Source organism: Oncorhynchus keta, unplaced genomic scaffold (genome assembly GCF_023373465.1).
Source record: "Oncorhynchus keta strain PuntledgeMale-10-30-2019 unplaced genomic scaffold, Oket_V2 Un_contig_4567_pilon_pilon, whole genome shotgun sequence".
Lineage (NCBI taxonomy): Eukaryota > Metazoa > Chordata > Actinopteri > Salmoniformes > Salmonidae > Oncorhynchus > Oncorhynchus keta.
The window spans coordinates 62,178-77,946 of NW_026287847.1; the positions used below are offsets into that span (position 1 = coordinate 62,178).

The 15,769-nt window shown below is 48.4% G+C and overlaps 2 protein-coding genes and 2 long non-coding RNA genes across 5 annotated transcripts; all 4 read left to right on the forward strand.

Moving 5' to 3' along the window:
* The first annotated feature begins 5,694 nt into the window (after nt 1–5,694).
* LOC127924796 (uncharacterized) lies at nt 5,695–8,585 on the forward strand. Of its 2 annotated transcripts, XM_052509429.1 has the most exons (3): nt 5,695–8,058; nt 8,157–8,275; nt 8,383–8,585. In XM_052509429.1, exon 1 carries the CDS (start codon nt 6,133–6,135, stop codon nt 7,051–7,053), a length of 921 nt encoding a protein of 306 aa, XP_052365389.1. In that variant the 5' UTR covers nt 5,695–6,132; the 3' UTR covers nt 7,054–8,058; nt 8,157–8,275; nt 8,383–8,585. The 2 variants fall into 2 exon arrangements, with proteins under 2 accessions (XP_052365389.1, XP_052365388.1); XM_052509428.1 differs by having other exon boundaries at nt 5,695–8,275.
* A 1,059-nt stretch (nt 8,586–9,644) lies between these two features.
* On the forward strand, nt 9,645–12,875 carry LOC127924797 (uncharacterized). Its single transcript, XM_052509430.1, has 6 exons — nt 9,645–9,809; nt 9,946–10,155; nt 10,204–10,905; nt 11,070–11,225; nt 11,584–11,661; nt 12,758–12,875. The coding sequence occupies exons 1-6, from the start codon at nt 9,645–9,647 to the stop codon at nt 12,809–12,811; spliced, it is 1,365 nt and encodes a 454-aa protein (XP_052365390.1). The 3' UTR covers nt 12,812–12,875.
* On the forward strand, nt 11,784–12,550 carry LOC127924793 (uncharacterized). Its single transcript, XR_008118808.1, has 3 exons — nt 11,784–11,805; nt 11,956–12,033; nt 12,480–12,550. It is a non-coding gene; the product is annotated as an uncharacterized LOC127924793 (long non-coding RNA).
* Nucleotides 12,876–13,860: 985 nt separating the features above from the next.
* Nucleotides 13,861–15,753, forward strand: LOC127924792 (uncharacterized). The gene is made up of 3 exons (XR_008118807.1): nt 13,861–14,229; nt 14,580–14,692; nt 15,370–15,753. It is a non-coding gene; the product is annotated as an uncharacterized LOC127924792 (long non-coding RNA).
* The last annotated feature ends 16 nt before the right edge of the window (nt 15,754–15,769 follow it).

Below are 15,769 nucleotides of genomic sequence, written 5' to 3' on the forward strand. Positions count from 1 at the left end.
CCGTAATTTGCTTTCTAATAATCATCTTTTCCTCAAAGAAGTTCATGAATTTATTACTGCTGAAGTGAAAGCCATCCTCTCTTGGGGAATGCTGCTTTGTAGTTAGCTTTGCGACAGTATCAAAAACGAATTTCGGATTGTTCTTATTTTCCTCAATTAAGTTGGAAAAATAGGATGATCGAGCAGCAGCAAGGGCTCTTCGATACTGCACGGTACTGTCTTTCCAAGCTAGTCGGAAGACTTCCAGTTTGGTGTGGGTAGACAGAGGGAGTCTGGAAGGACATCAAAGAATCTTTGTGTCGTCTGTGAATTTATAGGACGACTTTTGATGTTCCTTGGTTGCGGTCTGAGCAGATTATTTGTTGCAATTGCAAACGTAATAAAATGGTGGTCCGATAGTCCAGGATTATGAGGAAAAACATTAAGATCCACAACATTTATCCTATGGGACAAAACTAGGTCCAGAGTATGACTGTGACAGTGAGTAGGTCCAGAGACATGTTGGACAAAACCCACTGAGTCGATGATGAAAGCCTTTTGGAGTGGGTCTGTGGACTTTTCCATGTGAATATTAAAGTCACCAAAAAATTAGAATATTATCTGCTATGACTACAAGGTCCGATAGGAATTCAGGGAACTCAATGAGGAACGCTGTATATGGCCCAGGAGGCCTGTAAACAGTAGCTAAAAAAAAGTGATTGAGTAGGCTACATAGATTTCATGACTAGAAGCTCAAAAGATGAAAACGTTTTTTTTTTTTTTTTTTGTAAATTTAAATCTGCTATCGTAAATGTTAGCAACACCTCTGCAGGATGCACTGGGGATATGGTCACTAGTGTAGCCAGGAGGTGAGGCCTCATTGAAGACAGTAAATTCATCAAGCTAAAGCCATGTTTCAGTCAGGCCAATCACATCAAGATTATGATAAGTTCATTGACTATAATTGCCTTTGAAGTAAGGGATCTGACATTAAGTAGCCCTATTTTGAGATGTGAGGTATCATGATCTCTTTCAATAATGACAGGAATGGAGGAGGTCTTTATCCTAGTGAGATTGCTAAGGCGAACACCGCCACGTTTAGTTTTGTCCAACCTAGGTCGAGGCACAGACACGGTCTCAATGGAGATAGCTGAGTTGACTGTGCTAGTGACAGACTGGCTAACAGCCTGCTGCCTGGCCTGCACCCTATTTCATTGTGGTGCTAGAGGAGTTAGAGCCCTGTCTATGTTGGTAGATAAGATGAGAGCACCCCTCCAGCTAGGATGGAGTCCGTCATTCCTCCGCAGGTCAGGCTTGGTCCTGTTTGTGGGTGAGTCCCAGAAAGAGGGCCAATTATCTACAAAATTCTATCTTTTGGGAGGGGCAGAAACCAGTTGTCAACCAGCGATTGAGTCGTGAGACTCTGCTGTAGAGCTCATCACTCCCCTAACTGGGAGGGGGCCAGAGACGATTACCGATGCCAACACATCTTTCTAGCTGATTTACACGCTGAAGCTATGTTGCGCTTGGTGATCTCTGACTGTTTCATCCTAACATCTTTGGTGCCGACGTGGATAACAATATCTCTATACTCGCCAGTTTTAGCTTTATCCAGCACCATCTTCAGATTAGCCTTAACGTCGGTTGCCCTGCCGCCTGGTAAACAGTGTATGATCGCTGGATGATTCGTTTTAAGTCTAATACTGCGGGTAATGGAGTCGCCAATGACTAGAGTTTTCAATTTGTCAGAGCTAATGGTGGGAAGCTTCGCCGTCTCAGACCCTGTAACGGGAGGAGTAGAGACAAGAGAAGGCTCGGCCTCTGACTCCGACTCGTTGCTTAATGGGGAAAACCGGTTGAAAGTTTGTCGGCTGAATGAGCGACACCGGTTGAGCATTCCTACTGCATTTCCCTCCAGAAACCGTGAGAAAGTTGTCCGGCTGCGGGACCGTGCGAGGGGATTTATACTAACGTTACTATCTGTACTTACTGGTGGCACAGACGCTGTTTCATCCTTTCCTACACAGAAATTACCATTGCCTAACGATTGCGTCTGAAGCTGGGCTTGTAGCACAGTTGTATCCTCACCGTAAGGCGATCGTTCTCCTGTATGAGTACAGCGACTGCAATTAGAAGGCATCATGTTAATGTTACTACTTAGCTTCGGCTGTTGGAGGTCCTGACGAACCATGTCCATATAAAGCGTCCGGGGTATGAGGATTCTGTGTTATGCACTATAGCCCGTTACCATATTTGTGATTTAATATTATCTGCTGTTGGCTTGTGTGGATGTATGTATGTGTTATGCAACATAGCTGACTTGAACCCTTGTTAACAGTTTCAGGGCCATGGGCCTTTCTCATGATGGAAAAATACAGAATAACATGAAGACAGGACCTGTGCAATGAGTTGGGGGGGGCACAATCAGAACGTAGTGTTGCGAGAACAAACAGTCTTTTGTTAGATAACAGGAGCTAGGTTCCTGATAACTGCATATTCTACACAGCTACAACGACTGACCGCTGAAGCGCTTAGGGGCTGGGACCAGCCTCTGCGCCAACAATCAACGATAGGCTGGGTGAGTCTAAACCACGCCCAGTCTCTACTCTGACAGGCCGGCTCGGAAGCAGGAACTACTTCTGTCATCAGAGTATATTATAATATCTTTGTTAGGAACAAGTCAGTTCTCTGTTTTGCCCTACGAGGTGGGACAGAGAGCCCGTATATACGAAAATTGCATTTACCACTTATTGCTTAGCTAATAAAAATACATAGCATACAATCGGTGACTCATTGTCATATTTATCCTGATACCAGATTCGAATTGACACAACCCGTACAATTGGTGACACCGAACGTGATCTGGTGAAGGACTTCGCTGGACATTGGTGTGCCAGCCGATTGGCCAGTACTGTCGTCGGACGCTGTCGTCGGACGGTGTGTCTCACAAATCCTGACCGGTCAACTAAAAAAGGTAAGCAGACACCTGTTGTGAAAAACTAAAGTTCTGCACATTGGCGTTATCCAAATTTAGTTTTGTGAGACACCTGTTTGATGTATGTAACCAAATTCTATTAATTTATATTGGTAAAGGATCATGAGGAATACATAGTGGTAAATGCAATTTTGAACTGATCGATCGCTCTTATGGTATAACAACTAATGTAATGTACTAAATGGGTCGGTTGGTGTAACGCGTACCCAGTTGTTTGAATGACGGTGAATCAGATCGGTTAAAGGAATTTACTAGTGTGTGTGTGAGCAGGATCGCAATGTAACAATGAATGCTGTGTACTGGTGTGCATGAGGACATTTTTCTAGTATAAATGGATATTTACTTTGGGTAAATTTAGAGTGAGTGCAGTACTACTGGGATATAAGTGGGCGCGCTGTATCAGAGTGAATGATCTACGGATAGAATTTGCAGGCCAACAAATTAAAAAGACCTGTGTTACATTGGATGGTTGCTGAAGCATATGTAGTACATTAGATATTTCAGTTGTAGCTGGTATCAAGTTTGAATGAAAGGTTTATAGATCCTTATAAGGGTTATAGTACCTGGTTGTATTGCATAAGAGTAAGGGAAGATAAATAACTGCGCATTTGTATTATTTAAATTGAGTGATTCAAACTGACGTATGTTTGCAGGTCTGAGTGATTCGAACTGACGTATGTTTGCAGGTCTGAGTGATTCGAACTGACGTATGTTTGCAGGTTTGAGTGATTCGAACTGACGTATGTTTGCAGGTCTGAGTGATTCGAACTGACGTATGTTTGTGTCGAACGTATGTTTTAGGTATTGAGTGATTCGAACTGACGTATGTTTGTTTGGCCAGTTCTGTTTATGATTCAGAACTGATGTATGTTTGTCAGGTTTGAGTGATTCAACTGAGACTATGTTTGTAAGGTTTGAGTGATTCGAACTGACGTATGTTTGCTCTCAGGTTCTGACCTATCAGGTGATTCGAACTGAACCGTATGTTTCTCCAGGTCTGAGTGATTCGAACTGACGTATGTTTGCAGGTCTGAGTGATTCGAACTGCGTATGTTTGACAGGTCTGAGTGATTCAGGAACTGGCGTATGTTTGCAGGTCTGAGTGATTCGAACTGGTGTATGTTTGCAGGTCTTGATTCGAACAGTAAGTTTGCAGGTCTGATGATTCGAACTGATCGTATGTTTGCAGAGGTCTGAGTGATTCATCTTCTCCTTTGTTTGACCAGGTGGAGTGATCGAACTCTGTATGTTTGCAGGTTTGAGTGATTCGAACTGACGTATGTTTGAAGGTCTGAGTGATTCGGGGAAACTGTTCCATGATTTGCCATCACGGTTGACAACTCCATTGTGTTCCTCCCAGAGCGCTATGTTTGCAGGTCTGAGTGATTCGAACTGACGTATGTTTGCAGGTCTGAGTGATTCGAACTGACGTATGTTTGCAGGTCTGAGTGATTCGAACTGACGTATGTTTGCAGGTTTGAGTGATTCGAACTCGTATGTTTGCAGGTTTGAGTGATTCGAACTGATGTATGTTTGCAGGTCTGAGTGTTCAACCTTGACGTACCCCGCTCCTTTCCAGGTTTGAGTGATTCGAACTGATGTATGTTTGCAGGTTTGAGTGATTCGAACTGATGTATGTTTGAAGGTTTGAGTGATTCGAACTGATGTATGTTTGCAGGTTTGAGTGATTCGAACTGATGTATGTTTGCAGGTTTGAGTGATTCGAACTGATGTATGTTTGCAGGTTTGAGTGATTCGAACTGACGTATGTTTGCAGGTTTGAGTGATTCGAACTGATGTATGTTTGAAGGTTTGAGAGAGTCGAACCGTATGATTGTGGTACATTAGGTATTAAGTCGATGTACTAATACCAAGTTTGTATGACCTTCGGGTAAATAACAGGTGTGAGACCTAGGTTATGTTTTGAAACGGTAAAGGAGAAGTGCACGGTGTTTACTAGACAGTGGCTAGATTGGGACACATCCTAAGGCAGCACACAATTGAACCTGATCATTTATAATGTATTCAAATTAAAACAAGTAATTGAAATACATTAGACAATGGCTAATCAGGAGGCAGAGAAGGTGTTGAAAACATTGAAATCAGCATTAGAGACCAATGGAGGAAAAGAGAGAAAGAAAGGAGAAAAATTATACAGACGATGGATAGAAGAGGGCAGTATTGCCGCGCCCAACGGGCTCCCAGTCGACGGGGAGCCCGCTTAAATACTGGTGACATAACGAAAAACATAGACTAAAATTCATTCTGATTGTAATTCAAATATTTATAGCATCCAACCCGGAAGCCAGCCACACCAATGTGTCGGAGGAAACACCGTGCACCTGGCAACCTTGGCTAGCGTGCACTGCGCCCGGCCCGCCACAGGTGTTGCTGGTGCGCGATGAGACAAGGACATCCCTACCGACCAAGCACTCCCTAACCCGGACGACGCTAGGCCAATTGTGCATCGCCCCTTGGACCTCCCGGTCGCGGCCGGTTACGACAGAGCCTGGGCGTGAACCCAGAGTCTCTGATAGCACAGCTGGCGCTGCCGTACAGCGCCCTTAACCATCCGGGAGGCTGAGACATGATATCTTAAAGGGGTACACTCACATATGAAATATTACAGTTTTTATTTTCTGAGTCTTAATTAAATAGGTGAAATCTTTTGATAAGAGGAATGTTGTTTAATATAGTAAAAACACTTCTTTGGGGGTGGTATGACTTATGACCTCCATTGTAACTTTCCTTTGTGGTCTGATCAGCCTCATTGGAAAGCCATTTGGATGGAGAATCTAGGGTCATTTGCAATACTGATATTAAGGTAATTTAATACCAAAAGGCAGTGAAAATTACATTATAGTGTCATTATATTTTCTCTGATGAATGTGGTGTGAAAATGAGCTAGGATAAGTTTTAATTATGGTAGACTCATGTTAAGTATTTGGGACATATTTTGAGCCAACAGGGCTGGGAAGAAATTGAGATATTTGTGTTTGGTTTTAACACCTGTGTATACGAGGGTGCCAGTGTACCTGTGTAATGGGGGAGGGTGTCCATATGGGGATTACATGATAACCAATTTAGGACAGTTCTGGGATTGGAGAAGAGGGTATCCTTAGAGCATAGGGGATCCCACAAAGGTGGATAGTTTTTCCATGATATGGGGGAAACCTGGGAGCACTGTTGAACTCTGTAAAGGTGATGACATCCTACTAACCATCAAAACTATTAAGCTCTCTGATGCAGGCACTTACACCCTCGGACTACAAAGGACCGGGACAGACACGATGGGTGTGTTTTCTATTAAGGTGCTGCCAAAACCACAGAGGTCCCAGACGAACTTGAGCCAGACACACTCCTCTTCCACCCCTGGACCGAGCCTGCCACCCACCACCACTGTGTCAAATCCCATTCAGGTAATTAACGTTAGAGACTATTCAGCTATTGATCAATTAGGCACCGAGACTGGTTTTGATGGTAGGGACAATTTGTGGCTGTCTTATATGAGGTATACAGCTAAGACCCTGAAAAGAAAGGACTGCATTGTATGTGGTCATGCTAGACCTGTTCTGGCTACACACCCATTTGCTATAGGAGAAGGAGAGGGGTGCTTGTGTATTCTGAGAAGTTTTTACCAGGATAAGCCCAATTCAACCCTCTGTTCCTCTTTGAGCCTTGTGTTTCCTACAATATCTCCTCATCGGGCCCCTTGGGGTGTTAAGGCATATGGGGGCAATTACAGTTGCATCACGGGTACAGGTAGTGGCATGGACTATGGGAGATTGCCTGAAGCTGATTGCAGCAGTAACATAACCATTAATGTCACTTGGCCAGGTGCAGGTCTAAACCAAACTAGTGGTCTGGCTGATGTGTGGTGGATATGTGGACCCAAAAGAGTACTGAGACCCATTCTTAGAGGAGACTGGCAAGGTACGTGTGCTCTGACCAGTTTGATAATTCCACTGACCATTGTTGATGTTACTGCTGAACAGCTGTTGGGTTCTGTATCCAGGGGGCCTGAAACATTCCATCCCATGGGAGACATAGACGTAGTGCTCCATGGACGGAGGATGTAGTTGACAGCCTCCAGTATTTAAGCTGCAGTAGTTTATGTGTCTGGGGGCTAGGGTCAGTTTGTTATATCTGGAGTACTTCTCCTGTCCTATTCGGTGTCCTGTGTGAATCTAAGTGTGCGTTCTCTAATTCTCTCCTCTCTTTCTTTCTCTCTCTCGGAGGACCTGAGCCCTAGGACCATGCCCCAGGACTACCTGACATGATGACTCCTTGCTGTCCCCAGTCCACCTGGCCGTGCTGCTGCTCCAGTTTCAACTGTTCTGCCTTATTATTATTGACCATGCTGGTCATTTATGAACATTTGAACATTTTGACCATGTTCTGTTATAATCTCCACCCGGCACAGCCAGAAGAGGACTGGCCACCCCACATAGCCTGGTTCCTCTCCAGGTTTCTTCCTAGGTTTTGGGCTTTCTAGGGAGTTTTTCCTAGCCACCGTGCTTCTACACCTGCATTGCTTGCTGTTTGGGGTTTTAGGCTGGGTTTCTGTACAGCACTTTGAGATATCAGCTGATGTACGAAGGGCTATATAAATACATTTGATTTGATTTGATTTTACATACACAATAATCTGTTGGGTGTGCCAGTGGGGGTTCCTCATGAGTTTCAGGCCTTGGGTAGGAATGATGGACTCTGGCACTTACTACCTATTATAGGTCCAGCCATAGTGGATGCAAGACAGACTGCATGGATAAATTATATCTACTATAATCAACAGCGTTTTGTGAATTACTCCCGTGATGCACTCACTGGTATGTCTGAACAGCTGGAGGCCACATCTAGGGTTGCCAGACAGAATAGACTTGCTTTGGATATGCTTCTTGCCAGTCAGAGGGGTGTCTGTAAGATGTTTGGTGAACAATGTTGCACGTTTATTCCTAATAACACCAGTCCAGATGGTAGTATATCTAAGGCCCTTAGTGGGCTTGATGCACTATCTGCTGAGATGAGGACCATGGCGGGGGTGGAGGAGTCTGGACTGTTCTCTTGGTTGGGAGCCTGGTTTGGTAAGTACACTGATATGGTGGTTACTGGATTTCTGACCCTAATTCTTGTATTTTTATTATTGATGTGTTGTGCTGCTTGCATCATACCGTGTTTTAAGAAGTCTGTTACAGATGTGAAGGCTTCAGGCATGATGCCTTTGCTTGATGCTCCAGTTGGAGATGCTGATACTGAATCAAGCTTTCAGGGGAGGATGAGACTGACTGAGGATGACCCATGGTATGCTGTGGGTGAGGTAGTAGAATAAATATTACCACCACAGTTCCTTTTACGTTTTTGTTTTATGATAAGTTCTTTCCAGTATGTTTGTTCTCCCTGTTGTGAAGGTTTGGAGTCCCTGGGTGGCATGAAGCCCAACTGGTACAGGATAGGAGTAGCTGAGAGGACCAGATGGTTTATAATGCTTTGCTCTGCTTTGCTTTACTGTTTTCCATGACCAAAGTTGTATCCTATATCTTACATGTCAATAAACAAAGTGTTATCCTGTTTTTGACCCTTATGGGTGTCAAAAGGGGGAGACAAAAGCATATATCACTTGATTTTTGTTCCATTTCTTGGTTGATTTCTTTTGTTTCTGTAAAAAATATGTTTTATTTAACTTTGTATTATTTTCATGAAATGCTGTTAACATATTACTGTTGGGAGCACTGAAATATAGGATAATGAGTGACACCCTTGTGGGTGTCAAAAGGGGGAATCAAAAACTCCAGTTTCTATATAAATGTTAAGGGACATGCATCACTTCATTGATTCACAAAATAAAGGTTTAAAGTTCCTGGGTTCATCAGCAACCTAGTATATCGGATGGTGTGGTTAAACCCCACAGGGGTGTAAAAAGGGGGATTATGAGGATTGTGTTATGCACTATAGCCCGTTACCATATGTGATTGAATATTATCTGCTGTGACAGGCCGGCTCGGAAGCAGGAACTACCGAGTATATTTTAATATTTTTCTCAGGAACAAGTCAGTTCTGTTTTGCCCTGTGGTGGGACAGAGAGCCCGTATATACAAACAATGCATTTACCACTTATTGCTTAGCCTCATTGTCATATTTATCCTGATACCAGATTCGAATTGATGCAACCCTGACACGAGTGAAAAAATAGAGGGAAAAACCAAAAATAAACAGTAATTAAAAAGTAAAACCCGTAAAGTTGTCATGTAGCAAAGTAGGCAAAACACACAGCAACAAGTCAGAAAGTTGTGACTGAAAATGGCTTCAGAAATAAAGGTGAAAATGCTGTTTGAGGTATCATGTGATGCTACTAGCATAAATGGACCAACACTGAGCAAATGTAGCTTAAGTCAAATGGCAATTTGAAACACAGGGGTCAGAGTAATATTGCTGGCGCATTGATATAATGCTAAATAAATGTTGCCATCACCCCAGTTACTCAAGTCAGGTCATAGACCTCAACTCCAAGTAGGAACCACCAAAACAATACAGAGGACACAAGTATTACAGTTAATGTTTAATTGAGCCAAAACAAGCAAATGCAGTTACAGACTGGACTAGAGTACCCATGAACTCTTGCATGTCCCACGTCAGATATCCATGTCCGGATGTCGCAGGCGTCGTCGTCAGAATGGCGCAGCCAGACGGGCCGGTCGCAGCTTCAGAGCGCGGACGGTCGCAGCCGAGGACGGACGCGGCCGGGGTCGCAGCTTCAGAGGTGGCGTCGTCAGAGGACGGGCCGGTCGCAGCTTCAGAGGTGGCGTCGTCAGAGGACGGGCCGGTCGCAGCTTCAGAGGTGGCGTCGTCAGAGGACGGGCAGCTTCAGAGGTGGCGTCGTCAGAGGACGGGCCGGTCGCAGCTTCAGAGGTGGGCGTCGTCAGAGGACGGGCCGGTCGCAGCTTCAGAGGAGCTTCGGGGTCGCAGCTTCAGAGGTGGCGTCGTCAGAGGACGGGCCGGTCGCAGCTTCAGAGGTGGCGTCGTCAGAGGACGGGCCGGTCGCAGCTTCAGAGGTGGCGTCGTCAGAGGACGGGCCGGTCGCAGCTTCAGAGGTGGCGTCGTCAGAGGACGGGGCGGTCGCAGCTTCAGAGGTGGCGTCGTCAGAGGACTGGCCGGTCGCAGCTTCAGAGGTCGCAGCTTCAGAGGTGGCGTCGTCAGAGGGACTTCAGAGGTGGCCGGTCGCAGCTTCAGAGGTGGCGTCGTCAGAGGACGGGCCGGTCGCAGCTTCAGAGGTGGCGTCGTCAGAGGACGGGCCGGTCGCAGCTTCAGAGGTGGCGTCGTCAGAGGACGGGCCGGTCGCAGCTTCAGAGGTGGCGTCGTCAGAGGACGGGCCGGTCGCAGCTTCAGAGGTGGCGTCGTCAGAGGACGGGCCGGTCGCAGCTTCAGAGGTGGCGTCGTCAGAGGACGGGCCGGTCGCAGCTTCAGAGGTGGCGTCGTCAGAGGACGGGCCGGTCGCAGCTTCAGAGGTGGCGTCGTCAGAGGACGGGCCGGTCGCAGCTTCAGAGGTGGCGTCGTCAGAGGACGGGCCGGTCGCAGCTTCAGAGGTGGCGTCGTCAGAGGACGGGCCGGTCGCAGCTTCAGAGGTGGCGTCGTCAGAGGACGGGCCGGTCGCAGCTTCAGAGGTGGCGTCGTCAGAGGACGGGCCGGTCGCAGCTTCAGAGGTGGCGTCGTCAGAGGACGGGCCGGTCGCAGCTTCAGAGGTGGCGTCGTCGGAGGACGGGCCGGTCGCAGCTTCAGAGGTGGCGTCGTCAGAGGACGGGCCGGTCGCAGCTTCAGAGGTGGCGTCGTCAGAGGACGGGCCGGTCGCAGCTTCAGAGGTGGCGTCGTCAGAGGACGGGCCGGTCGCAGCTTCAGAGGTGGCGTCGTCAGAGGACGGGCCGGTCGCAGCTTCAGAGGTGGCGTCGTCAGAGGACGGGCCGACGGACGGGTCGCAGCAGAGGTGGCGTCAGAGGTGGCGTCAGAGGACGGGTCGCAGCTTCAGAGGTGCGCGTCGTCAGAGGACGGGCCGGTCGCAGCTTCAGAGGTGGCGCGTGGCGTCAGAGGACGGGCCGGGGCAGAGGTGGCGTCGTCAGAGGACGGGCCGGTCGCAGCTTCAGAGGTGGCGTCGTCAGAGGACGGGCCGGTCGCAGCTTCAGAGGTGGCGTCGTCAGAGGACGGGCCGGTCGCAGCTTCAGAGGTGGCGTCGTCAGAGGACGGGCCGGTCGCAGCTTCAGAGGTGGCGTCAGAGGTGCAGCTTCAGAGGTGGCGTCGTCAGAGGACGGGCCGGTCGCAGCTTCAGAGGTGGCGTCGTCAGAGGACGGGCCGGTCGCAGCTTCAGAGGTGGCGTCAGAGGAGGTCGCAGCTTCAGAGGTGGCGTCGTCAGAGGACGGGCGGGCGGTCGCAGCGTTCAGAGGACGGGCGGTCGCAGCTTCAGAGGTGGCGTCGTCAGAGGACGGGCCGGTCGCAGCTTCAGAGGTGGCGTCGTCAGAGGACGGGCCGGTCGCAGCTTCAGAGGTGGCGGTCAGAGGACGGGCCGGTCGCAGCTTCAGAGGTGGCGTCGTCACGGGCCGGTCGGCGGGGTCGCAGCTTCAGAGGTGGCGTCGTCAGAGGACGGGCCGGTCGCAGCTTCAGAGGTGGCGTCGTCAGAGGACGGGCCGGTCGCAGCTTCAGAGGTGGCGTCGTCAGAGGACGGGCCGGTCGCAGCTTCAGAGGTGGCGGTCAGAGGACGGGCCGGTCGCAGCTTCAGAGCGTCGTCAGAGACGGGCCGGTCGCAGCTTCAGAGGGTCGTCAGAGGACGGGCGGTCGCAGCTTCAGAGGTGGCGTCGTCAGAGGACGGGCCGGTCGCAGCTTCAGAGGTGGCGTCGTCAGAGGACGGGCGGCGCGGTCAGAGGTGGCGTCGTCAGAGGTGGCAGAGGTGGCGTCGTCACGGGCCGGTCGCAGCTTCAGAGGTGGCGTCGTCGTCAGAGGTGGCGTCGTCAGAGGACGGGCCGGTCGCAGCTTCAGAGGTGGCGTCGTCAGAGGACGGGCCGGTCGCAGCTTCAGAGGTGGCGTCGTCAGAGGACGGGCCGTCGCAGCTTCAGAGGTGGCGTCGTCAGAGGACGGGCCGGTCGCAGCTTCAGAGGTGGCGTCAGAGGTGGCGTCGTCAGAGGACGGGCCGGTCGCAGCTTCAGAGGTGGCGTCGTCAGAGGACGGGCTTCGGTCGCACGGGCCGGTCGCAGCTTCAGAGGTCAGAGGTGGCGTCGTCAGCTTCAGAGGTGGCGTCGTCAGAGGTGGCGTCGCGCCAGAGGAGGGCCGTCGCAGCTTCAGAGGTGGCGTCGTCAGAGGACGGGCCGGTCGCAGCTTCAGAGGTGGCGTCGGTCGCAGCTTCAGAGGTGGCGTCGTCAGAGGACGGGCCGGTCGCAGCTTCAGAGGTGGCGTCGTCAGAGGACGGGCGGTCGCAGCTTCAGCGTCGTCAGAGGAGCGTCGTCGGGCCGGGGTCGCAGCTTCAGAGGTGGCGTCGTCAGAGGACGGGCCGGTCGCAGCTTCAGAGGTGGCGTCGTCAGAGGACGGGCCGGTCGCAGCTTCAGAGGTGGCGTCGTCAGAGGACGGGCCGGTCGCAGCTTCAGAGGTGGCGTCGTCAGAGGACGGGCCGGTCGCAGCTTCAGAGGTGGCGTCGTCAGAGGACGGGCCGTCGCAGAGGCGTGCAGGACGGGCGGTCAGGTGGCGTCGTCAGAGGACGTCGCAGCTTCAGAGGTGGCGTCGTCAGAGGACGGGCCGGTCGCAGCGTCAGTGGCGTCGTCAGAGGACATGCGCCTCAGCTTCTCCTCAGAGGACAGGGCATAATTTGCCAGAGAAATACCATGGTTTGGAGAAGCTTGGGATTCTACTTCATTGGTCTCTAAATACTCTTGAGAGAAAACAAAAGGAACAGTTGGGTATTCTACAGCAACACATCTGTTCTACACGGTCTAGGCCAAATTGCTAATCGAATTTTGAGCAACATGAACCCAACAGGTTTCAAAGTATACGTTTCAGGCCGTACCTTCTCTGGCTTGTTTAGCGTTAGACCCTATGGATCGGAGCAAGGCCAGGGCATGCACAATGGAGACGTCATTTGATGACAGCTCTGAAAAATGTAGGTTAAGGTACACAAGCAAAAGGTTTGACAGCATTATTTAGACCGAGTTACTCTATGCTGTTGAATGAGTGTCAAACACAGCAGCACCATAGACAGTGACAAGAACATAGCTAGAAGGGTTGTGGAAATAAACAATTACCTCCAAGTCTCCTCTGCAGAGAGACTTGATCTTGCTTCTGGGACTTTCCAACAGGGTAACAAGAAACTGAGGAGAAAGTGTTGACAGAAGTTGAGTTCGCACAAAATAGCTACATATATTAATAGCAGTGAAGAATAAAAGATGACCAACGCGGAAGATACAGACAGTCAAATATTAATACCCAACTTATAAAGTTAAGCATATTTACCAAACAAATCCCTTAAACATTAGTGAACCAACCTTTGACAACCCCCACAGTCATCACAACGAGCAGCAATTCTCTCACACCTCCCATGATCATGAAAATAATCTGTGTTATCAACAGGTAATGTCTTCCCATGGCCTGTATGAGGCTTATATAGGCCACTAATGACCGTTTACCTGACAAACATGGCTTAACGATCAATTAACAAGCTTGATTGAGTTGTTACGTTCAGATAGAAATAGACCATGTAGAACATATGTTGATTCTTATCAAGTTGGTGGGCAGGCAATCTTTTCTACTCCATATATTGCATTTATATCTGTAATGATTAACCCTAATGGTCTCAGATCAGCAGTAGAAAGAAGTAGGCCTAATTATTTTAGGTGTAATCTTCAAAGATATTAGGGGAAATAAACACTGTACCCAAATCCACGTTTTACAATGCTCCTGGGAAATGGGTAGGCCTCCACCTATAGTCCTTCACAGTTTTACAGGTGTGATATATTTATTTATTTACATAGATCACATACATAAATAAATATGTTAGCTGTAGGTAGCGTTGAGATCAAATTCCCATATTCTATTGCTACTAAACATATATCATGTTTTCCTCATTTGCTCTGTAGGAGGTTCGTCATATGAAGGACATTCAAGTGGATGTGACCCCGAACCTGCAATAGGGGCTCAGTGAGGTGACAGACATCCTGTAATGGATCTCCAGCTAGTGTCTGAGGACCTGGAGAAGGCTGTGTCTACAGCTGTGGGGCAGGACAAGTATGGTAACCTAACCTCACTGTATGAAGGATTTTATTGTTATGGATAGTCATCTCTAATCTGTTCAAATATCACTGTTGTTGATAACACACATTACCAAAATGATTCACACTTGTCTTCCTATTTCCACATAATCTGTCATGGTTCCCCACCCCAACAGGGCATAAAACCAACCTCTCTTTATTGCTACTGCTAATACACCCAAATCCAACAGCGTTTGAGTATCTTTTTGCTTTTCTTCTAACCCTGAATGGCAACATTTTATCCTAGTACACAAGCATGTCACTTTATCCATCCACACCCACTCTACTGCCGCATGGCCACTGCGGCTGAGACTTTCACCCTCTCGTTACAGGTATAGCAGGTAACCAACCCCACCCGGGTCTTACCCCCTAGGACTTACCCTTTGCTACCGGCTACCACCGGTCGTAATACAATGGGACTACTGAATAAGCTCAGGCTTTCTAGGTTCGTACCCTATAATTGGTTCAGCCTACGACTCTCATCTCCCCAAGATGTCAGAATTAGTGATAGCGGGTGTAGGAACTGTGCCGACCTTGTTTCTGTTTCACTGATTCGGAATCTCTAGTTCGACTGCAAATCGCGGTGAACCCTGCTCGCAGTGCCAACTGTTAGGTTCTAATTCTCAGAGTAAAAACTCGACGGACACTATGAATGCTTGAACCAAGTGTATTCTTCCCAGAGGGTCAAGACAGCTGCATTAGACAAAAAACATATTCACACAAGCACTGATATTTAATCCTCTCTCCTATGCAGAGTCTCCTCCTACACCTCTAAACAACCAATGCATCTCTGTTGCTAGACATAACCTTAGTGATATCTGTTCTTCCTCACTTCATCTGACCTGACCGCTACCTCAAAGTGCTCACTCCTCCCCAACTCAAGGCTGACATGGTGATTGGTACCAGACTTTGTCTCTTCTCATCCCAGAGGATCCCACCCATAGGATGCCTGATGGCTAACAATAACATATCCTGACATAATGTAAACGTTATACATTAAGCTCTCTCCCTCAGTGACATGAATTAGTATATTTCATATTCTCAGAACCCAACAGTAGGCTTTAAGGTGTGGCTGCATGTTTGTCGTGGACCCATCGTCACTCTTGATGTTCTTTTTCCAAGTCTGAACAGGCCGTTCTTCTCTTTCCTCAACTAATTGAAACGTCAGGGACAGACATCCTGAACGACTCTGATGTCAGACCTCCCATCAGCCCTCTACACCTCGCTGTGAGTAAAGCCTACCTGCTCCTGTAGTGGTCTCCATATGACAAATGGCACCCTATTCCCTATTTAGTACACTACGTTTGACCAGATCCTTATAGGCCCTGATCAAAAGTAGTTCACTACATAGGGAATAGGGTGCTATCTGGGATGCAAACATGGTGTAGATTTTCCACAGGAAGTTGACTGTCCAGACAGACTCACACACCATATTCCGATCTATTCCTGATTAGTGTAAAATACATGCATATTGTACTCAGTAATGATGAGGATGATTTCCTTATTTTGCCATTTGGGTTAA

Coding starts and splice junctions, on each gene's coding strand:
- LOC127924796 (XM_052509428.1), top strand. CDS start 6,133: ATGATATGGGGGAAACCTGGGAGCACTGTTGAACTCTGTAAAGGTGAT.
- LOC127924797 (XM_052509430.1), top strand. CDS start 9,645: ATGGCGCAGCCAGACGGGCCGGTCGCAGCTTCAGAGCGCGGACGGTCG. Junction 10,156..10,203: donor CAGAGGTCGCAGCTTCAGAG/GTGGCGTCGTCA, acceptor GCAGCTTCAGAG/GTGGCGTCGTCAGAGGACGG. Junction 10,906..11,069: donor GGCCGGTCGCAGCTTCAGAG/GTGGCGTCGTCA, acceptor GCCGGGGCAGAG/GTGGCGTCGTCAGAGGACGG.